At 62.5% G+C, this 21683-nt stretch overlaps 2 protein-coding genes across 6 annotated transcripts; one reads left to right on the forward strand and one right to left on the reverse strand.

Moving 5' to 3' along the window:
* Positions 1–402: 402 nt before the first annotated feature.
* On the reverse strand, positions 403–4734 carry CDK5 (cyclin dependent kinase 5). Of its 3 annotated transcripts, none has more exons than XM_059885390.1 (12): positions 4629–4734; positions 3868–3956; positions 3711–3778; positions 3535–3595; positions 3380–3436; positions 2251–2346; positions 2039–2113; positions 1795–1891; positions 1584–1654; positions 974–1033; positions 782–862; positions 403–670 (listed from the first exon to the last, which is right to left on the reverse strand). In XM_059885390.1, the coding sequence occupies exons 1-12, from the start codon at positions 4663–4665 to the stop codon at positions 584–586; spliced, it is 879 nt and encodes a 292-aa protein (XP_059741373.1). In that variant the 5' UTR covers positions 4666–4734; the 3' UTR covers positions 403–583.
* Positions 4735–6549: 1815 nt separating this feature from the next.
* Positions 6550–21646, forward strand: SLC4A2 (solute carrier family 4 member 2). Of its 3 annotated transcripts, XM_005205793.4 has the most exons (23): positions 6550–6728; positions 8969–9082; positions 10906–11077; positions 11221–11462; positions 11553–11671; positions 13154–13386; positions 13481–13623; positions 15058–15238; positions 16494–16629; positions 16709–16874; positions 17005–17119; positions 17219–17403; positions 17516–17741; positions 17865–18080; positions 18177–18325; positions 18489–18683; positions 19209–19463; positions 19584–19673; positions 19836–20002; positions 20351–20604; positions 20716–20885; positions 21145–21318; positions 21408–21646. In XM_005205793.4, the coding sequence occupies exons 2-23, from the start codon at positions 9032–9034 to the stop codon at positions 21486–21488; spliced, it is 3720 nt and encodes a 1239-aa protein (XP_005205850.1). In that variant the 5' UTR covers positions 6550–6728; positions 8969–9031; the 3' UTR covers positions 21489–21646. The 3 variants fall into 3 exon arrangements, with proteins under 3 accessions (XP_005205850.1, NP_001192593.1, XP_059741400.1); NM_001205664.3 differs by lacking the exon at positions 6550–6728 and having other exon boundaries at positions 9032–9082; XM_059885417.1 differs by lacking the exons at positions 6550–6728; positions 8969–9082 and adding an exon at positions 9757–9828.
* The last annotated feature ends 37 nt before the right edge of the window (positions 21647–21683 follow it).

Below are 21683 nucleotides of genomic sequence, written 5' to 3' on the forward strand. Positions count from 1 at the left end.
GAAAGGCCGGCCCTCTGCTCCCCATTATTTCTGGTGGTTGCTCCCCATTTCTGGTGGAAACCCATCCTTGCCTTTGGACACTGGCAGCCTCACTCCCCAGGACCAGCCCCTCCTGGGCAGAGGAAGGGGCGGGGACAAGAGCACACGAACCACTGCACACACACACCTGCAGGAGCAGCGTTGCCTCCCGCCCCCAGCACAGACACATGGGGTGAGCGTCACAGCCTCCAAGCCCCAGCCTCTGGCCACTTACAGTAGCAGAGCAAGGGTGGGACAGTTAGGTCGCTGGAGCTGGAAGCAGGGTGACAGAGGGTGATGCAGTGAAGCAGACGCTCTCCCCCCAGCACTGCCCTGCCCCGCCCCACCCCACCCCAGAGCCGCGTCACCACCACATCAGCCAGACAGTGGGAAAGGAGCCAATTTATGAAATTAAATAAAGTCCACGGAGGGAGTGAAGACCACGGGTGAGGGCACCTCCACCCTGACCGGCCCAGCACAGCTGGAGCTCAGCACACGGTGCATCCCTGCCTTTCGCCCCTCCCCAGAGGGGGCGTCAAGTGGGCCAGGCCCCCAGCCCTGGAGCCTAGGGGGGGCAGAAGTCGGAGAAGTAGGGATGCTGCAGGGCCTCCTCCGCCGAGATGCGCTGGACCGGGTTACACTTGAGCAGGTTCTGGATGACAGGAAGAGGTGAGGTGGGTTCAGGCCAGGAGGTCTTGGGCTACCCCAGTCCACACCAGCCCCAACAAGTGCGCTGGCCGCCCCCCACACTGCCCTTCATCACCTGCAGCAGGTCCCTCCCTGTGGCGTTGAGCTTGGGCACGACGTTCACCAGGGACGTTGTGGCCGGGTACATCGGGTAGGGCTGTGGTGGGACAGGGAGAGTCAGACCAGCGGTGAAAGGGCGTGGAGACTGCCAGGGCCAGACACTTGGGGTGAACCACGCATGACCCCCGCCCCCCTTGCCCCATCACACCTTATAGTCTGGCAGCTTGGTCATGGCAGGCCACTGCTCCTCGGTTGGCGTGCCCAGGAGTGTGTCCACGGGGTCAAGGGCCACTCAGGTGGAGGAAAGGGGCAGGCGAGGGGTTCTCTCCCCGGGAAAGGAGGTTCCTCCTACCCACCCCCACCCCAGCCCTCCTCACTCCATCCCCCAGTTCACGACACAAGCCCATGCCACCCTCATGCAGTCTCAGCTGCATGCTGTTCTAGCAGACCAGATACTTGACAGCCATGATTAACTACTTTGACTGAAGCCCTGAGGTCCATGGCCCCGGTGAGGCGGTCAGCCTCCCCCTCTATCACCTTCCTGCTCCTTTCTGCTCCCTCACCCTAAGGATTCAGCTCTCAGCGGGGGAGGAGAGAGCCCTCCCTGCCTCCCAGCCACACCAGCCAGCAGCACGCACCTGCCCCATGACCTCTAGGCTGCTCACCACCCTCTGCCCTCAGGACAAGCCCGCAGGTGCCCCCAATCCTGGCCCCGCCCCTCACTGCCCTCCCTGCCTGCACTCTGAGCTCTCGGGGGGCTTTCAGATCCCCTCTCAGGGGTTGGGGGGTGGCGTGAGGTGAAGGGAGATGGAAGGATATCGGAAGATCCTCTTCAGCTGGTCGTCTACATCATTGCCAGGAAAGAGGGGCCGCCCAGCGTTGGCCAGCTCTGGGGGAGAGGCGGGGGCGATATAAGAAGAACCCCTCACCCCCATGCCCCCCACTCCCACCGCAGGGGCCCCACTCCGTTCCCCGGAGGTACCCTCCACTCCAATGGGAGAGCGCCTCCGCAGAACCCGGACACGTCACCTGCGAAGATGCAGCCAGCTGACCACATGTCGATGGACGTGGAGTACAGCTTGGCCCCAAAGAGGACATCAGGTGGGCGGTACCACAGCGTGACGACCTGGAGAAGAAGACCCCACCCATGGGAACCCCTAGTTAGAGATGGAGGAGAGTGCTCAGACAGGAGTCCTGGAGGAGGAGCTGAGTGATGCTCATTGGGGACCCCCTCCCTCACTCCCAGCATCCCACCCTTACCCCTGCAGCTCACCTCAGCTGAGTAACAGCGAACAGGGATCCCAAAGGCGCGAGCCAAACCAAAATCAGCCAGTTTCAGCTCCCCATTCTGGGGGTGGGCAGGGAGACAGTCATGGAGAGGGGCTCTTCACAGTCTGAGGGCAGGCCCCCTGCTCCCACCTTCCTGCCTGGCTCCCCTCACCCTGCCCCCACCTCCCAGACACACTGCCCCCTCCCCTGAGGTACCCTGTTGATGAGCAGGTTCTGAGGCTTCAGGTCCCTGTGCAGCACGTTTCGGCTGTGACAGAAGCCCAGGCCTTTCAGCAGCTGGAAGAGGAATGACTGGGGGCGGGGCAGGGAGAAGGTCATCAGACCCTCTGGATGGGACATGCACCCTGCAAGGGATCACGGGCCCTGAAACCCCAGCCGTCTTTCAGCACCAAGCTCAGGGCAACTCACCCCTTCACTACTGAGGACCTTCTTTGTACTCTGCTGGGTACTCGAAATGAAGGCCGAATGGGGGAGCCCTGGTCCCCACCTTTCTGGAACTGGCAGCTTGGTGGGGCTTCCTGCCTTCCCATCCCACACTGCTGTCTGTCCCCTACCTGGCCTCAATTGAACATGGACATCATAACCATCCATGTGTATATTGTGCCGTGTTATCATTTATCATTCTTTTTTTTTTTTTTCCATTTATCATTCTTGAGAATCCCTTGGACAGCAAGGAGATCAAACCAGTCCATCCTAAAGGAAATCAACCCTGAATATTCATTGGAAGGACTGACGCTGAAGTTCCAATACTCTGGCCACCTGATGCAAAGAGCCAACTCATTGGAAAAGACCTTGACTCTGGGAAAGATGGAGGGCAGGAGGAGAAGGGGACGACAGAGGATGAGAGGGTTGGATGGCATCACCGACTCAATGGAATGAGTTTGAGTAAACTCCAGGAGATAGTGAAGGACGGGGAAGCCTGGCGTGCTGCAGTTGATGGGGTTGCAGAGAGTCAGGACTGAGCGACTGAACGACAACAACAGTCATCAAGCACTTATTTCCCTTGGAACCTTGGACAGGGCACTTGGGCCTAGAACAGTGCCTGGCACACAGCATTCAGTAAGAATCTGTAGGATGAGTGAATCTCTTGGAACCTCATTTTCCCACCTCTCGAATGTAAATCCTATCACTGACATCAGAGTTCCTTTCAGGTTAAAGGGGTCACGTGAAAATGATCACTAAAACGGAGGCTCCTAGAAGCAGAAACAGGGTTTTCTCCTCCTCTCGTTCCCTGAGTGTCTCCATGCGGGGCCTGGGAACATGTTCACTGAATACAGACTCCAAATCCAGCCTCAATGAGCTCCCAGGAAACCGGTTTCCTTACCTTCACAATTTCAGGATCTAGGTCACCATTGCAGCTGTCGAAATACTTCTTAAGGTCCTGAAAAAGGAATGGGGGTGGGGGATGGGACAGAGATGAACCTCAGCTGGGGTCCCTGTATCCTCCCAAGGCTACTGGCCCTCCAGCCCCTGTTTCACCTGGTCGCAGAACTCAAAAACCAACGTCAGCTTCTTGTCGCTGTGCAGGACGTCATGGAGCCTGGGGAGAAGCGAGGGCTTGGGCAGGCAGGGCCACAGCCTGCACCTAAGAGCCCAATATCAGCCCAGCCCATCTCTGAAGCCCCCACCTCCTCTGACCCAGCCCACCCACACACCTGACGATGTTCTTGTGCTTCAGCTCCTTGAGTAGGCAGATCTCCCGAAGGGCAGAACTCGGCACACCCTACACGTTGGAGGGGCCAGGTGGCCACAGTCACATCCCACCCGGCCCAGGCCCCCAGCCCCTCCCTGGCCCTGGCACCCAAGTCCTACCTCGTCATCGTCATCCAGCCTCACCCGTTTCAGAGCCACAATCTCATGAGTCTCCCGGTTTTTGGCCTTGAACACTGTTCCATAGGTGCCTAGAGGAAGGAGGGGAGGGGTAGGGAAAGGATGGGGCACACTTTCCCAACTCAGGAAGCCCCTGCCGGGACAGCAAGCAGCGTGGGAGGGTGTTACTGCTGATACTGGAGGAGCAAGGGAAGAGATCTGGGGTAAAGGTTGGGCACGGCAGAGAGCTCTGTGTGTGGTGATGTGGCAAAGAGGTGCTGCAGATGGCTCAAGGGTGTCTGCAACAGGCAGAGGCTGCAGGGGCCAGGTGAGGAGGTCTATCACAAAGGCCGAGCTTCTGGAGGGTCTGGAAATAGGGAGCAGGGGTCTGGGAGAAGAATAAGGGCTGGCAGGAACGCAGAGGTTGGAGGTCTGCAGAGAGAACTGAGGCTGGGGGTGGGTGAGGTTGTGCAAGAGGTGCTGAGTGAGGATGGAGAGGAAATGCAGGACGTGTAGAGGTCGGGAGGTGGGTCACTGGGAGTGCTAAGGTGGGGAGTGGGGCGTCCATGGGAAACGCTAGCGAAAGGGGGGTGGGGTGGGGGGACTGCTGTCTGCACGGAGTGTTGAGCTAGGGGGCCAGGGCTGCAGCGAGTGCTGAGGTCGGAATCTGTGGGTATTGCTGACGGTAGAGGAGCCAGGGCTGCAAGTAATGCTGAAGGGTCTGCAGAAGAAGATTTTGCAGGAGCATCTCGCGGTCCCATTACCTTCCCCAATCTTCTCCAGTTTCTCGTATTTCTGCATCACGGCAGCCGCGCGAGGACCCTTGCGGGCCCTGGGTTCTAAGACTCCGGGCCCGGCGTTGCAGAGGAGGCGGTACCCCAGCCTCCGGGCCCTGCCCCGCCCTCCCGCCTGCGCATGGGCTTCTGGGGCTTGTAGTCCTAGGACCCCAGGTGTCCCAGTAGCGCCCGGGATGGTAGGCAACAAAAAGACTACAACCCCCAGCAGGCTGCGCTCGGGCTCGCTGCAGCTCTTGCCTCCCGGGGACTCCGGTTCGACCGCGGAGGCCACTCTTGGACTTCAAGTTCCAGGAAGCACTGCGTGTCCGCTTTCCCGGCTCCCCACAGTCGCGCGCGGCTCCCAGGGTGCCCCGCTCGGGTATTCCTTTCAGTGATTACACGCTTCTTTGGGAAAAGAGTCTCTCCGGGACTACACGTTCCAGAATGCTGCAGGGGTGGGGGCGGTGGTGGGGTGGGGTGGGGTGGAGTGGAGGGGCGCTTTCCAGAGTCCGGGCTTTGGCAGCCTGCCTCCCGAGCCCAGGTGGCCCTGGCTCTGCCCGGGTTGATGGTGTTGAGCTTCCAGCGACCTCCTGACACTCCCATAACCGGTTCGAACCTCTCCCTGGGCCGTCCAGTGAGCTCAGGATTGCCTGGGGAATGGCTCTGAGCCATATCTTGCCGATGATGACCTCACAGGGGCCAGCTGCCCGCAGGGCTGGAAAGAGAGACAGGTGTGCCCCACTGGAGGCTGGATTCACCATAAGCCAGAGACTTCTCTCTCTCCCCTTTTTGTGGTCCCGGAACCCACCCGACTCCAGCAGTTCGCTCCTCCCTGATATTCCGAGGCAAGCTGGCGCACTGGGGAGGTGTACCCACCCTCTCCCACCCCACCCCCACCACCTTACAGAGCCCCGGCCCACTGGAGTCGGCCAGGGTGTGGCCCTAGAGCTGGCAGGTTGGTTACCGCCCTCAACAGACAGAAGGACAGACAGAAGCTACACTTGAAGCGGCCTTGACCTCATCCCTTAAGGAGTTGATTATAGATTTATCTTGTGGCTTCTCTCTAATTGTCTCATGATTGCATTCTTGAGGGCTGTGAACTGGATGAAAACTGCCCTCAAACAGCACTCCTCGGCGCCGCCGGAACCGACGTAGGGGCTTAAACAGTTTGTTAATTAACTCGTTTATGTCTGAACGTTTTCTGCGTACACAATGCTGTCCTTCCCTCGGTGGCAGACTCTCAGAAGCGAAACATAGATTCGCTTATCTGGAAGAATTTATAATTTAAGAAAACAAGAAATAGATCTTTAAATGACAGGTGATGACTATGAGTAGGGTTCGAGAAAGGAGGTCATGGCAGGGAATCTCTCCGAGGCAGAAGTCCCCCGGTTCGGAAAGACTTAGCACAGAGCAAGGGGTATCCAACCCGCGCCGCCATCACCGCTCTTCGACCCCACCCCCGTCCTCCTGGCAAAGATAGGGGCTTTCTTGGAGGCACTGGGGACTACAAAGGGTGGAAGGCTGGGGCTGCCTGCGGGCGCTGAGAGATTCTTGACCCCCGATGCATTGATATTTCAATTTCCTCCGAATTGCCTAATAGCTTGGTGCCTCTTTTTTTTTTTTTCCCCCCTGCCTGGGATTCCTAGGATGAGGCGGGCTTCCTTTCCGCCCAGAAGGGCCAAATGAAGCTAGGAGACGGCGTCTCCAGGCACCCGAGCTCGTTGCGGGGAAGCGCTGGGCGGCCGCCTCCCGCCGCGCGGAGGGTCAAGCCAGGGGCGGCCTCCTTGGCTCTGGGATCCGGGCGCCGCGCAGTGCTTGGCCGCGCGCCTCCGCCCCCTGGGTCTCGGCCCCACTCCCCGCCTCCAGGCCCGCCGCGCCGGGAACGCGCACGGTGCGCCGGGGCGCGCGCACGTAGGGGGCTGGCCTGCCCGCGACGCGGGGGAAAGTTGAGTTGGGAGAAGTTGGGAGCGGCGGGGGGCGCGCCCCGAGGTGGGCCCGGGGGAAGCCGTCGGGAGCGTGCGAGGGCTCCAGAGCCGGCGGGGAGAGAGACCCCCGAGACCCCTGGAGCGCCAGGTCCAGAGGAAGCGGGTAAGCTGGGAGGTGGCGCCGGGGGAGGGCTGGGGCCGCGGAGAGAGGAAGGGAGGGGGAAGGAAAGGGGGGAACTCGGCACTCGGAGCGGGGAGGGAGTGGAAGTGCAGGAAAGGGCGGAGACTGGGGCGCGGGGACGCGAGCTTTTGGGGGAGAAGGATGGGGAGGCAAGCGGAGTGATTGCGGGTCGGAAGAGGGGTCTAGAGTCCGCTTCTTCGAGTTCCCTAAAGCGAGGGTGCCGCGCCCCCTGCCACCGGGAGCGGGTACTCTCTGGCAGGCGCCGCCGGCCCTCCCGAACCCGGGCAGTACTCCAGACGACACCCTTCCCGTGCCACCCCCTACTCTAGCCTTAAGGCCCGTCCAGGGCGCCCCTGCCTAAGAGTTGCCCCGAGCCTCAGCCTCTGCCCCCCAATCTCGGGCTTGGGAGGCGGAGCCAGGAATGGGGGTGGCGGGTCAGGTCGGGACAAGGGGTCGGGCCGGAGAAGGAGCAGCTGGGTGGTGATGGGAAAGACGAGCCCTGGAGAGTGCGACCTAACTAACTCCTGGCGGGAGTGGGAGAGGGGGTGCTGGCTGGCCCGGGTGGGGAGCTCTGTGCTGGGTGTAGGGGCACGGCGCTGACCTGCACTCCAGGGTCCACTTTCTCCTCCTCCCTGAGCTCCCCACTCCCGCCAGCCCTCGTCAGGAGAGCGGTGGAATGTGAGTCCACTTGGGGGGCGGACGGCGGTGGTGATTAATGCCCAAGTGGGGGTCCGGAGTGCTAATCCTCCGGGCCGGTCGGGGCTGGTCCCTGGAATGTGCCCCCACCCCGGATTATCGACACCGATGCTCTGGACAGAAGCAGCTTTGTGTTCTGGGGACAACGCGGTGGGGGTAGGGGGAGGTAGAGGGAGGAGGGCGGGGGAGGACGGAGGAGCACACCAAGAGCCCAGTGGGAAGTGGGAGCGGGGCACGGGCAGGTGCCAGGCACTCCCTCCCAGACCCAGTTGTCTTTTCCAGTGCCCGGCGCCCCGACAGCAGACTTGCCCTGGCGCAGAGCCTGCTAAGAGGGGAGCTGAAGAGAGCACTCAGCTGAGCTGGAATGCCCCGCTAGGGGCATGTGTGGCTCCAGGCTCCCCACCCTGGACCGACCTATATTGTTTGACCCTACACTGACCTGTGTCACCCCTGAGTTGGCCCTAAATCCGGTAACCCTGACCACCACTCCGACACCAGCGACACACCGGGGAGCTCAGTTCTCTTGCCATCACAGAGCACCCCCTCCGCTAGGAATGGGTCCCCCCCAGTTTGCTGGTCAGCTTCCCTAACCGCAGCCCTTCTGCTGGCCTCCTTCCGCGCCCGGTGGCCTCCCCAGAAGCCCCTACAGTCACAGTCAGGAGGGCGTCAGCCCGGCCGCTCAGATTTTCCTGGCCGCGGGTTTGGGGAAGGGAAGCACTAAGACTGCCCCCAGGGCAGAACCTCGGGGTTTCTGTGCCCCCTCCTCCCCGGGCGTCACGTGCCCCTCCCCCAGTATAAAGCGCTGCCCGGCCAGTGCCGCCCGCCCGGCCGCCCTCCCACTGCCAGAGTGGAGCTGGGCTCCTGCCCCTCCCTGGGAGCCTCCTCCTCCCCCACTTCGGGGCTGGGCTTTTTTTTTTTTTTCGGAGGAGGGGGGGCACAGGACAGCAGCCCCCTTTGCGGGTTGCTCTGGGCTCACTCCAGAGTTCTGTCTGCCTTCCTTCATCCCCCTTTGCCCCGGCCCAGCTCTGGGTCTCACCCCCTACCCCTGTACACCCGTCTCCGGTCTCAGCCCCCTCTGCCAGCCGTGACCAGCCCCCTCCGCTCTCACTGCACTTCTGGCTCGGCCTGTCCTCCCTCTTCCTCTATCTCCCCAAGCTGATCTCTGCTGCTGTCTCTCCAGGTCTGGGCCTGTCTCCTTCCTGCCCCCAACCCCAGGGGTCTCCCACCCTCTTCTCTCTCCCCCTGCCTCCGTTCAGTCCCTGGGCCTGCTGGGCCTCCATCCTCACTTCAGTTCTTTGTTCCTCTCTTTTCTTAACTTTCCTGTCTTAACTTTCTCTGCTCCCCGCTCCACCCTCCCAGAGTCAGGCGCCAAGGCCCTTGGGAGCCTGGGAGGATCGTGTGCAAGCAGGAGACCCCCCCACCCCCGCAGGGCCCTGGGCTGGTCTGGGCTGGGGGAGCTGTGTGATGTGGGGGTGCTCCCGCTGGCCTGGGGCCTCTCTCACCTGGTGATTGGTGCCCTCCCCCAGGTTATGCCGCCACCTCGTCTCCCTGAAAGGCGCAGCTACAGCGAGAAGGGCTAAGATTTGGCCATGAGCAGCGGCCCCCGGCGCCCCGCGTCGGGCGCGGATTCCTTCCGAACGGTGAGTATTGCTCACTGCTCCTGTGCACCACCATCGCTGGGGCTGTGGCTGAGGGTGTGTGAGTGAAGAGGCCACCACTGGGGCTTTGGCCAAGGGTGAGGGTGTGTGTGTGTGAGTGAGAGACCGCCACTGGGGTTCTGGGCGAGTGAGGGTCTGTGTCAAACAGGGGTGTGAGTGTGTGTGCGTGTGCGCGTGTGAAGAAGCCCGAGAGGGGAGCCTGGATGGACTTGGGAAGGGCATTGCCATGCCTCTCCTTGCACGGGCCACCGGGTCTGGGACAGGTACTGGTGGTGGCCGGTCAGATGGCTTCCAGCCCTGGGGAGGGCCTTGCGGCTCTGTTCCCTGAAGCCCTGGGAGGTTGTTTATCCTCCTCAGCGGGAGAGGAGGAACTTTGGGAATCCTGGGTCTCTAACCGATGACAGCCCCCTCCCCCGCCCTGGGTCTTGGAGGCTGTGCCTGCCGGGCCTGCTGCAAGGGGCTTCTGGGCAGACCGCCCCGCCCCCCGGCCCCACGTGCCACCCAGGCCCGGCCCCTCCCGGCCCCCACGTGGCCGCCGCCCCACGTGTCCCCCTTCCAGTGTTCCTGGGAAGGGCAATGATTAACCCCAGCGCCGGCATCATCCGCGCCTCATTGGTCACTTGGGCCCACGGGGGCACGTGACTGGGGCGAGGTGCCGGCCAGTCCCCTCCCCCTCCGCCCCCAGTTCACCCCAGCCCGCAGCCATGGACTTCCTCCTGCGGCCTCAGGTGCGAGGGGCTCTCTGCCCTCCTCCCCCCACCCCGGGCTAGCCCCCTTCTGCTCGCTGGCTTCAGCCGCCCCGCTCTACCGCCTTCCTCCGGTGCTCTTTCTGGTGAGAGTGGGGCCCCGTGCCTGGGGGTAGTTGGCGGAGAAGCCGGGCTCGAGCGGCAGAGATGGGCTGACCAGGGTTGGGGCGGGGGGTGCAAGCTTCTGGTCCTGGCCTCTAGTATCCAGTGTGTCCCCCCTCCCTGCCCCACCCAGCGGCTCCTGACCCCACCTCCCAGGCTCTGCAAGGCCCGCCCTCCTTCCCAGCCCACCTCCCTCCGCTCTTTCTTGCTCGGGTACCCCTGCCCTTGGAGATCTTGATGTCCTTCAAGTCCAGAAGCTCTTGCTTGAGCAAATATTTGGTGGTGCCTGGAGCTGAGACCAGCCGGCAGGGGGTGGTGGTGGTTGGGGGGGCGCTGGACCAAAGCTGCAGAGTGGTGGCTGCCTGCACTGCTGGGCTGAGCTCTCCGAAGCGCCACCACGGTCCTGGGCTCCCGCAGAATGACTCAGGTGCGGGGGGGGGGGGGGGGGGTGGAGCGGGGCGGGGCAGGGCTGCAGCCCAGGGCGCTGGCTCCCTCCGGTGGGCTTCCAGTTGACTCAGACCGAGCCCGGTCGGTTGGTTAGCTCAGGCGCCGCACCCCCCCCCCCCCACCAGGAGTTACTTGGCCCAGTCGGACAGGTCAGGGTCGCATTCACGACCATCAGTGTCAGCCATGTGAACGGCCCAGGTCACACCTCCGACCTTGACCTCCGGGGTGGACACACGGGACTTCTGCAGAGGCCTCCAGGGCTGACGCTTCCCACCTGCCCTAGAAACCGACAGGAATGGGCCCAGCCAGGGTGCTGATGGCCCAGGACTCCAGTGGGGGGGCAGGGAAGGCTGCTGGGGGTAGGGTGCTGAGTCCCCGGCTTTGGAGTCGGGGCAGCTGGGGGAAAGGTACTGGATTTCTTCTGCTAGGCGGGCAGGGGGTGTGCTGGGACACCCCCCCCACCCCCACCCCCGCTCCCCGAGAGTCCTCACTGCCCCTTCTTCCTTGCAGCCAGAGCCTGAGAGCCTGGGCCCCGTGACTGCACCTGGCTTTGCAGCTGAGCAAGAGGAGGATGAACTCCACCGCACCCTGGGCGTGGAGCGGTTTGAGGAGATCCTTCAGGAGGCGGGGTCCCGAGGAGGGGAGGAGCTCGGCCGCAGCTACGGGGAGGAAGACTTTGAATGTGAGGGGGTCGGGGGAGGCGAGTTGGGGGCTGACAGGGTGTTGCTCCGGGCTGGGGGCCTGGGGGCGGGGAGAGGCTGGGGGCCCGCCAGCTGGAGAGGGGGGAGCAGGGCCCATTGGCAGCCAGTGCACCTGTCCCTGCAGACCATCGCCAGTCTTCCCATCACATCCACCACCCGCTGTCCACCCACCTGCCTCCTGACACCCGGCGCCGAAAGACACCCCAGGGCCCAGGGCGGAAGCCCCGCAGGCGCCCCGGAGCCTCCCCGACTGGGGAGACCCCCACCATCGAGGAGGGCGAGGAAGAGGAGGATGAGGCCAGTGAGGCCGAGGGGGCTCGGGCCCTCAGCCAGCCTTCGCCTGCCTCCACACCCTCTTCCGTGCAGGTGAGCTGGGCAGGGCTCCCCGGGGGTGGGAGCGCTATCTGCAGGATCTCTGGCCCAACCTCCCCTGCTCACACGGCTTCCTTGTTCTAGTTCTTCCTCCAGGAGGACGAAGGTGCCGACCGGAAGGCAGAAACCACCAGTCCCTCTCCACCTCCACCCCTGCCCCACCAGGAGGCAGCTCCCCGGGCCACCAAAGCAGCCCAGACTGGGTAAGGGTCCCCACACAGAGACCCCCCATGCCAGCATCGGTCAGGTGGGGTGAGGAGACAAAGCAGGAGCCTTGAGAGGCTCAGGCTGTGGTTCAAACCCAGTTATGCTGCTAGGATTTGACTCTGGACAAGAACTGACGTCTCTGAGTCCGTTTCCCCGTCTGTAAACCAAGTGTAATAGGACTTTTCCCACAAGGTGGTAGTAGGTTTCAAGGGTGGTGTGAATGAAAGTTTTAAATATGGTCTAGGCGCCTCCTCCCACACCTGTCATCTCCCCCCCAGCCATGGCTTCAGGCGAGCAATGTCAAACACAGGTCAGAGGCTGGACAGGTGACCTCCTCACACCCCCGGGACCCCAAGGGGGTGAGAGGAATAGGAGGCCCCCCTCTTGCTTTTGGGGAGTTGCCAGTCCACCCTGGTTGTGGTCTCGTGAAGTGGCAGTCAGCACAAGTTACTGCGCCAGACGACTGGGTTCAGGCGGAACATCGGTACCAACAGGTGATTGTGGAGTTTGGGGACATCAGCCAGGGAAGGCTTCCTGGAAGAAACCACTTTGAACGAGGTCTCAAGGTCACTACTATCGCCTCCCTGTTGTCCGGGTGCCAGGCAGTGTGAAGGGGTGGGGGGAAGTGAAGGGCAAATTGCCCCTCCGGGGCGGCACAGACTCGCTGGGGAGACAGGCCGTGTGGATGGAGCCAGGTCCACCTCAGCCGTCTGCGCGGGAGGCGCAGGCCTGCGGGCCAGCAGATGGCCAGGAGGCGGGGGAACCCAAGAGAGAACAGGGCGTCGTACAAGGGGTTCAGATTTGTGGGCAGGAGTGTGAACAGAACCTCGGGCACGGAAGGTGGGTGCAGGTGGAGAGAGCCTGGCTCAGGGGGCGCTGGTCACGGCGCGGGACAGGGGCTTGGAGCCGTGGGGGTGCCGGTTGCCAGGGGAACGGTGTACAAAGGTGTGGCAGGGACAGGGCCCTCTAGGGGAAGCGGGGAGAAAGGAAATCCCCACCCCCAGTTTGGGAGCTAAGAGCAGAAGCCAGAATCCTAAGGGACAGGTACTCTTACCCTTCTCACGGCTGTCGGGTGGGGGCAGGCGTCTCCAGCTCCAAAGGCCCATTTCCACGTCCTTTACTCCATTTGATTAGAAACACGGGCCCCTGTGAGCCCTGAGTCCGTTGCTAGCGGTCCCAACCTGGGCACTTTCCCGACATCACTGGCCCGCCCCGGGGAAGGCTGGCTTCAGCCTCCCTTTGGCGGCTTGAGTTTCTGTCCCAGGGCAGCTCGGAGGATTGCTGGGAAGGAAGGAGCTGGGTTCAAACACCACCCTCTGCTTCCAGAACCCTCTCTGCACTTCCATATTCTCACCTACCAAGGCCTGTGGAGAGGGAGGCGGGGTTGGGGCCTGTGGGGGTCCCCTTTCCTGGGGGCCCTGGCTGAGCGGGAGGGGCCAGCCTTCCTAGGCTTGCTCATGGCCGCCCTGTCTGTGCAGGGCCCAGGTGGAAGAGGTGGTGGCCGTGGCCAGCGGCACGGCGGGAGGTGATGATGGGGGTGCCTCCGGGCGCCTCCTGACCAAGGCGCAGCCCGGGCACCGCAGCTACAACCTGCAGGAGAGGAGACGCATTGGAAGCATGACGGGGGCTGAGCAGGCGCTGCTGCCCCGGGTCCCCACGGACGAGAGCGAGGCGCAGACGCTGGCCACGGCTGACCTGGACCTCATGAAGAGTGCGTGCCGGGCCTGGGCAAGCCTGGAGCTGGTGAGGCGGGGGGTGGGGGTAAGAGAAAGGGACCTTTGACCCTCTCCTCCCCACCACTGCAGGTCACCGGTTTGAGGATGTTCCTGGGGTACGGCGACACTTGGTGCGGAAGAACGCCAAGGCATCTGTGCAGAGTGGCCGGGAAGGGCGAGAGCCTGGCCCCACTCCTCGGGCCCGGCCCCGGGCCCCCCACAAGCCCCATGAGGTGAGTTCAGTGCTCCATGGTCTTCCATCATCTCTCTGTAGATCTGCTGTCCACAGCCCCCACCGCTTCTCAGACCAGCGGTAATCTCAAGCCCCAGGGTGGCCATGTATGGTTTTCAAGGTTGCGCACTGCACAAGAGTGCAGTCTTCAACAGTGTTGATTTTTTTTTAATTGACATAGTTGATAACACAATATTATGTTAGCCTCAGGTGCCCCACATAACCAATCAACATTTAAACAACATTATAGAATATTCACTACAGTTAACTCCAGTAGCCATCTGTCCCCAAACCATTATTACGGTGTTACTGAGCTGCCATTGTTGGTGTGGCTGTTACAGTTCTGGTCCACATTCTAGACACATTGACTTCTCTCACAGCCGTTTTCTGGCAGCTGGCAGTGAGGTGTCTGAGGGTGGCTTCATGCAGCAGTGTGCTTCATGTCTCAGAGTCCAGTCACTTCCCCACTCGAGTCCTCCCACATCCTGTCAGGGTGACAGGCACAGTGACTGGCCAGGGCCACTCAGGTATAGTGAAAGTGAAAGTCGCCCAGTCGTGTCTGACTCTTTGCGACCCCATAAACTATACAGTCCATGGAATTCTCCAGGCCAGAATACTGGAGTGGGAAACCGTTTCCTCCTCTAGGGGATCTTCCCAACCCAGGGATCGAACCCAGGTCTCCCACATTGCTGGCAGATTCTTTACCAGCTGAGCCACCAGGGAAGCCCGGTCCTTAGTGATGCTGCCCATCTAAGATTCCAGCACTCTGGTTTTGAGCCCTAACCCTGCCAGTGGGTTTTTTTGGGTAACCTTTTGATTGCGGTCAGACACAGTAAAAGCACACTGAGGTTAAGTGCACAGCTCCATGATGCTTTGCACATGTAAACCCTAGCCAAGCCTACCTTGATACAGGATGTCCCCACGCCCAGAGAGTCCCTTCAGGCCTCTGCCTCATCAGCACCCTCAGAAGTCACCGCTGTGTCCCTCTCCAGTTTTGCCAGTTCTAGAAATGCGTGTAAATGCATCCTGCCAAGTTCCTGTGTGTTTAGTGACCGTTCATCAAACACTTCCTCCGAGTCATGTACGATGCTAAGTGTTCTGTGTACTTTTATCGCCCACTGTGCCCCCATTTTTTAAAATTACAGTTGACTTATAATGTGGTGCTGGTTTCAGGTGTATGGGAAAGTGGTTCAGTTATACGTACGTACACATACCTGCGTTTTCAGGCTCTTTTCCCTTATAGGTTATTACAGACTGTTGAGTGCTTAGCTCTATGCTGTACAGTAGGTGGGTCCTTCTTGGCCCGCTAGAGGCCTTTGAGGTGGGTGGCATCGCTCTTACTTCACAGACGAGGGAGAGCCGCGAGGTGGGCTGCGCCCTGTGCGCCCTGGGGTCACAGCCTCCATCCCACCACGCCTTCTCCCGTCACCCCAAGGTGTTTGTGGAGCTGAATGAGCTGCTGCTGGACAAAAACCAGGAGCCTCAGTGGCGGGAGACGGCGCGCTGGATCAAATTCGAGGAGGACGTGGAGGAGGAGACAGAGCGCTGGGGGAAGCCCCACGTGGCCTCCCTGTCGTTCCGGAGCCTCCTGGAGCTGCGCCGGACCCTGGCCCATGGTAATGCGCGCCCGCCCGTCCTCGACGTGGGAACGGCCTTTGCCCGAGCCCGTTCTCCGAGGACCAAACGGTCCCACACCTTTGTCTTGAGCAACAGGGTGTGTAATGTCACCAGAGCCCAGAAGGGAGCATCTCTTGTCATGATGTCACTTCTCACGAGGCCAGCCGTTCCTCGGGCTCTGTCGTTGGGTGACTGCAGGGCAGGCCTGACCCTCTTCTCTGGTCTGGCATCTTCAGCAAGCAGCTTCTCTAAGTGATATTTTCAGATAAACTGAAGCTGGTATGTTTTGGATGCTGCAGTGTTGTTAAATGGTTTTGGTGGAATGCTTTCTGAGATCCTAGACGTTCTGGGCAGCCTGACCTAACCTGTAGGGCGGTGTGGGCTCCCAGCAGTGTGACCTAACCTGTAGGGCAGTGTGGCCTCTGCTGCATGAGCGCAGGTGCTCACGTCTGATGTTCTGCTCTCGGCTTGTTTCCTCCTTCCTGGTGGGGAACTGCTCCCACTTGCTGTCAGCGGCCAAGGACTCAGAAGCCTGCTGTCAGGACTGTTTCCCAACTAGGAGTTACTGGGCTCTGAAGAGGCTTGAGGGCTTTGGGTGAGGTGCCAGAGCGCAGGGCTTGATCGCCAGGCTGTGCCGTCTGGCTTTTGGCTGCTTGGGGGGCCTTCGGTTTTGTTTGTTCCATGTCCCCCAAGTTGACCTTGACGGAAAAATGACCTGGTGACTTTTGAGAGGACCTTCATCTCTCTGGGAAATGGCAGCTCGGAGCAGGGACAGGCTGGGTGTCCTTGAGCAGCTGCTAGACTTGGGGACACTGAGGAGTCCAGGGTTGGGGGGGGGTACTCTCTGGATGGCTCCGGGGCTGCCACGACCGGCTGGGTTGTGCTCTAGAGGGCAGAACTAGGCCCTCAAGTGGACAGCAGAGGTGGCAGCTCGGTCCGGAGGAAGTTCCCGGCAGCGAAGGGCAGTCCAGCCCATGTGGGTGGCCTGGGACACTTCCTGCTGCGTGCTTCCCAGAAGGGGTGTCTGGGCAAGGTCTAGCCAGGTGGCCTCTCTGAGAGCTGTGGTTTCCTGGCCTCTGCTGAGCGTCACAACATTCCTGCAGGGAGAGAGGGCTTGGGGACTTGGGCCTCAGGCCGAGCTGGGCCCCGCTCACCTGTTTCAGGGCTGGGCAGTGCCTCCCTGGCTGTCCCCCCATCCCAGCCCCCCCATTTCTTGGCTGGGGATGAGGCCCCTCTGTGTCGTCCTCGTTCTAGGGGCCGTGCTCTTGGACCTGGATCAGCAGACCCTGCCTGGTGTGGCCCACCAGGTGGTGGAGCAGATGGTCATCTCGGACCAGATCAAGGCCGAGGACAGAGCCAACGTGCTGCGGGCCCTGCTGCTGAAACACAGGTGAGGCCTCGGGCACCGCACCCTGCCTGCCCAGCCCTGGCCGCCAGCCCGCCTCACCTCCCTGCCTGCCGCCCCACAGCCACCCCAGTGACGAGAAGGACTTCTCCTTCCCCCGTAACATCTCGGCCGGCTCCCTGGGCTCCCTGCTGGGGCATCACCATGGCCAGGGCGCCGAGAGCGACCCCCATGTCACCGAGCCCCTCATTGGAGGCGTCCCTGAGACCCGGCTGGAGGTGGAGCGAGAGGTGAGGGGGAGAAGGCAGCCCCGCCGGGGTGAGGTCCAGCCACCCCAGAGGCTGCATGACACGAGCGAGCGGGGTGGGGGCGGGCAGGGGCAGGGCTGCCCAGCTGAGCCCCAGCCTCCTGCCTCCCCAGCGTGAGCCGCCCCCTCCGGCTCCTCCGGCCGGCATCACTCGCTCCAAGTCCAAACACGAGCTGAAGCTGCTGGAGAAGATCCCTGAGAACGCCGAGGCCACAGTAGTCCTCGTGGGTACGTGAGGCGAGGACTGGGGATGGGGTGGGGCAGGGCGGGGGGCGGCCGGAGGCCACCCTTGCTGGGCTCCCGCCCACGACAGCCACACACCCGCAGGCTGTGTGGAGTTCCTGGCCCGCCCCACCATGGCCTTCGTGCGGCTGCGGGAGGCGGTGGAGCTGGATGCGGTGCTGGAGGTGCCCGTGCCGGTGCGCTTCCTCTTCCTGCTGCTGGGCCCGAGCAGCGCCAACATGGACTACCACGAGATCGGCCGCTCCATCTCCACCCTCATGTCCGACAAGGTCAGCCACTCCAGAACGCCACCCCCACCCCCAAACCCCCGGTGCCCAGCCTGGCTCCCAGGCCCTGGCCCCGCGTCTTGTGTCCTCACTCACCCCGGTCCTGCCTTGGCAGCAATTCCATGAGGCGGCCTACCTGGCGGACGAGCGGGAGGACTTGCTGACGGCCATCAATGCCTTCCTGGACTGCAGCGTGGTGCTGCCGCCCTCGGAGGTGCAGGGCGAGGAGCTGCTGCGCTCGGTCGCTCACTTCCAGCGCCAGATGCTCAAGAAGCGGGAGGAGCAGGGCCGGCTATTGCCCCCGGGCGCCGGGCTGGAGCCCAAGTCGGCTCAGGATAAGGGTACGGGGCCAGTACGAGCCAGGGGGCTGGATCGGGGCTGCCCGGGTCCGGCTGGGGCGTCAGGAGGGCGGATGGGCGAGCGAGGGCAGGGACGGGTGCCCTGACGCAGGCCCCGGGCTGCAGCGCTCCTGCAGATGGTAGAGGTGGCCGGTGCAGTGGAAGACGATCCCTTGCGGCGGACGGGCCGGCCTTTTGGGGGGCTGATCCGAGACGTGCGGCGCCGCTACCCCCACTACCTAAGCGACTTCCGGGATGCGCTGGACCCCCAGTGCCTGGCCGCTGTCATCTTCATCTACTTCGCAGCCCTGTCTCCCGCCATCACCTTCGGGGGGCTGCTGGGTAAGGAGGGGCTTAGCCGGGGCGGAGTGGGGAGGGCATGGCTCCCCCCACCTCCCGCCCTGCCACCAGCCCCTGAGCAGGCTCCTGCTGTCCTAGGGGAGAAGACGCATGACCTGATCGGAGTGTCGGAGCTCATCATGTCCACAGCCATCCAGGGCGTGCTTTTCTGCCTGTTGGGGGCCCAGCCATTGTTGGTGATTGGCTTCTCCGGGCCCCTGCTGGTCTTCGAGGAGGCCTTCTTCTCGGTGAGTGGCCACAGGCTGTTGGCGCTGGTTCCTCCTGCCCGACTCAGCTCCCGCTCCCCTTCCCCTCCGCCCCGACCCCCACCCCGCAGCCCCACCCGCACTCCTCAAGAGCCCCCAGGCTCTGAGCCTGACTCCGCCCACCCCCTCGCCCTGCCTGCCCCAGTTCTGCAGCAGCAACAACCTGGAGTACCTGGTGGGCCGCGTGTGGATCGGCCTCTGGCTGGTGCTGCTGGCCCTGCTCATGGTGGCCCTGGAGGGCAGCTTCTTGGTGCGCTTCGTCTCCCGTTTCACCCAGGAGATCTTTGCCTTCCTCATCTCGCTCATCTTCATCTATGAGACCTTCTACAAGCTGGTGAAGGTGGGTAGGGCCCCCATGGGACCTGGCCCAAGAGGGAGCTGGGAGCCTCCTTGCCCCTGGGTTCTCCATGCGTGAGGCCTGTTGCCAACACATACACACTGGGACTTCAGATCGGTCTCAAAGACTCACCTAGTTTTAATAACAAAGGTGACGGGTGCTTTTGATAAGGTGGCAGAGGATCCAGAAAGTCAGAGGGAAAGGCCCCCAAGTTGACAGACATACTCTCACATCTGTGTCTGGGTCAGGATCAGATGTGTCCCCAGTGTTTGCCACGCTCCCCTGGATGCTCCTCCAGGCCTCTCTGGAGCCTCATTCCAAGCTGCCTTCCCCAATTAGACCAGCCCCGCTCTCTTAACCCCCAGTGGTCTTGCGCTCCCATCTGTTCACCTCAGTCATTTTCTTAATCAAGACAAGCTCCTTGAGGGTAGGCTGACCACCCTGGGCCTGCCTGTCCCAACTCAGCAGACAGTTCAGTCCCAGACCTCTGGTCAGTTAAGCGTATGGAGTCCTTTGTTCTCTCCCCAGATCTTCCAGGAGCACCCCCTCCACGGCTGTTCCGTCTCCAACAGCTCCGAGGCAGGCAGTGGCGAAAATGCCACGTGGCCCGGGGCAGGAGCCACACTGGGGCCAAGGAACGAGAGCTCAGCCAGGCCGCCTGGGCAGGGCAGGCCCCGGGGCCAGCCCAACACCGCCCTGCTGTCGCTGGTTCTCATGGCCGGCACCTTCTTCATCGCCTTCTTCCTGCGCAAATTCAAGAACAGCCGGTTCTTCCCCGGCCGGGTGTGTGGGCTGGCAGGCCCGAGGGAGGCGTAGAGCCCCCGGGTGGGGGAAGGAAGGGGGCAACTTGCAGTCCGGCCTGGACGGCGGCGTGGGGCCTCTGAGCGCGGTGCTTGCCCACAGGTACGGCGCGTGATTGGGGACTTTGGGGTGCCCATCGCCATCCTCGTCATGGTGCTCGTGGATTACAGTATTGAGGACACCTACACCCAGGTACGGCGGTGTGCAGTGATGAGGGGGTGCGGGGCTCCAGGCCCCAGGACCAGGACTGCTGCTAAGCCAGGCAGACGCCAGGCCTCTCCCACAGCACTCGCTCACCATCCCCCCAGCCCCAGTACAACTCAGGGCACTCCCCCCCGACCCTCTGCCCTGCAGAAGCTGAGCGTGCCCAGTGGCTTCTCAGTGACAGCCCCAGAGAAGCGCGGCTGGGTCATCAACCCCCTGGGGGAGAAGAGCACCTTCCCCGTGTGGATGATGGTTGCCAGCCTGCTGCCCGCCATCTTGGTCTTCATCCTTATCTTCATGGAGACACAGATCACCACGTGAGTGGTCCTGGCAGAGGGGTCGCTGTGCAGACAGGGACGACCTGCTGCATGAATGGGCTGGAACCCCCAGCAGGCTGGCTGCTGAAGTTTGTAAACAACAGAAAATCCCACTGAAACATGCCTGCATGGGCACAGGACATGCTAGGTGCTGTCCAGGGGGTGGGTGGTGGCCACTGGGACAGGACTCAACTCCGTGATGGAACCCTCGTCCTGAAGAGGATGGGCAGGGACCTCCAGGTTCCAGAAACAGGAGGAGGTGACTGCCTGGGTGCTCTGGAAAGACCCAGTTGTCTGCCGAGCTGGGCTGGGGGGCCCAGGGCTCAGGGCATGCCTGTCCCTGTTCAGGCTGATCATCTCCAAGAAGGAGCGCATGCTTCAGAAGGGTTCTGGCTTCCACCTGGACCTCCTGCTCATCGTGGCCATGGGCGGCATCTGTGCCCTCTTCGGCTTGCCATGGTTGGCTGCCGCCACTGTCCGCTCCGTCACGCATGCCAACGCGCTCACGGTCATGAGCAAGGCAGTGGCACCCGGGGACAAGCCCAAGATCCAGGAGGTCAAGGAGCAGCGGGTGACAGGGCTGCTGGTGGCCCTGCTCGTGGGTATGTTCACCTCTCCCCCCAGCCTTGCCGGAGGGGTCTCATGGCCGTGGCCGCTGCGGGTGGAGGGATGGAGCGCCCCGGGGCCAGCTGTTCCTCCCCCTCGCCCCGCAGGCCTCTCCTTGGTCATCGGGGATCTGCTCCGGCAGATCCCCCTGGCTGTGCTCTTCGGGATTTTCCTGTACATGGGCGTGACCTCCCTGAATGGGATCCAGTTCTATGAGCGGCTGCACCTGCTGCTCATGCCGCCCAAACACCACCCGGACGTCACCTACGTCAAGAAGGTGAGACCCGGCTGGGAAGGGCCCCACACCTCTCCCCCCGCCACCCAGTCTGTGTGGGTCACCCTCCGGCCCCCCATGTATCCACTCTGGCCAGCCACCATTCAGCCTGTGCAGACCTGGCTCCCGTAAGCACCCAGGCAGGCACTTCCACCTGCCCCTGCGGAGGGGAGAGGGACCGTCATCCTCTGGTCGTGGTAGGCCCGGATGGCCCTCCGGGGCCCAGTCTCACCCTTCTTGCCCTGCGTCACTCCGCCCCCAGGTCCGGACCCTGCGTATGCACCTGTTCACGGCCCTGCAGCTGCTCTGCCTGGCCGTGCTCTGGGCCGTCATGTCCACCGCGGCCTCCCTGGCCTTCCCCTTCATCCTCATCCTCACGGTGCCGCTCCGCATGGTGGTGCTGACCCGCATCTTCACCGAGCGGGAGATGAAATACGTAAGGCCCGCGCTCCTCCCTCGCCTCGCCTGGCGCCCCCACGCGGTCTTGCTGGGAGGTCGCCCACCTTCCTCTGTCCTCGCCCACAGCTGGATGCTAACGAGGCAGAACCGGTGTTCGATGAACGGGAGGGTGTGGACGAGTACAACGAGATGCCCATGCCTGTGTAACTGCTGCCTGGACGGACAGCCACGGGATGGACGGACAGAGGGAACGGGCTGGGGGCGGTGCTTTCCCCATCCTCCTCCCTCCTCATTTTTATTTAAGTGAATAATTTAAGGCCCTCCACCACCCCCCCCAGGCAGTAAAGTGCTTCGGACCCCACCTATCCCTGGTCTCTGTGTGTGTGTGTCCGTGTCAGCCGG

This window comes from Bos taurus, chromosome 4, assembly GCF_002263795.3.
Source record: "Bos taurus isolate L1 Dominette 01449 registration number 42190680 breed Hereford chromosome 4, ARS-UCD2.0, whole genome shotgun sequence".
NCBI lineage: Eukaryota > Metazoa > Chordata > Mammalia > Artiodactyla > Bovidae > Bos > Bos taurus.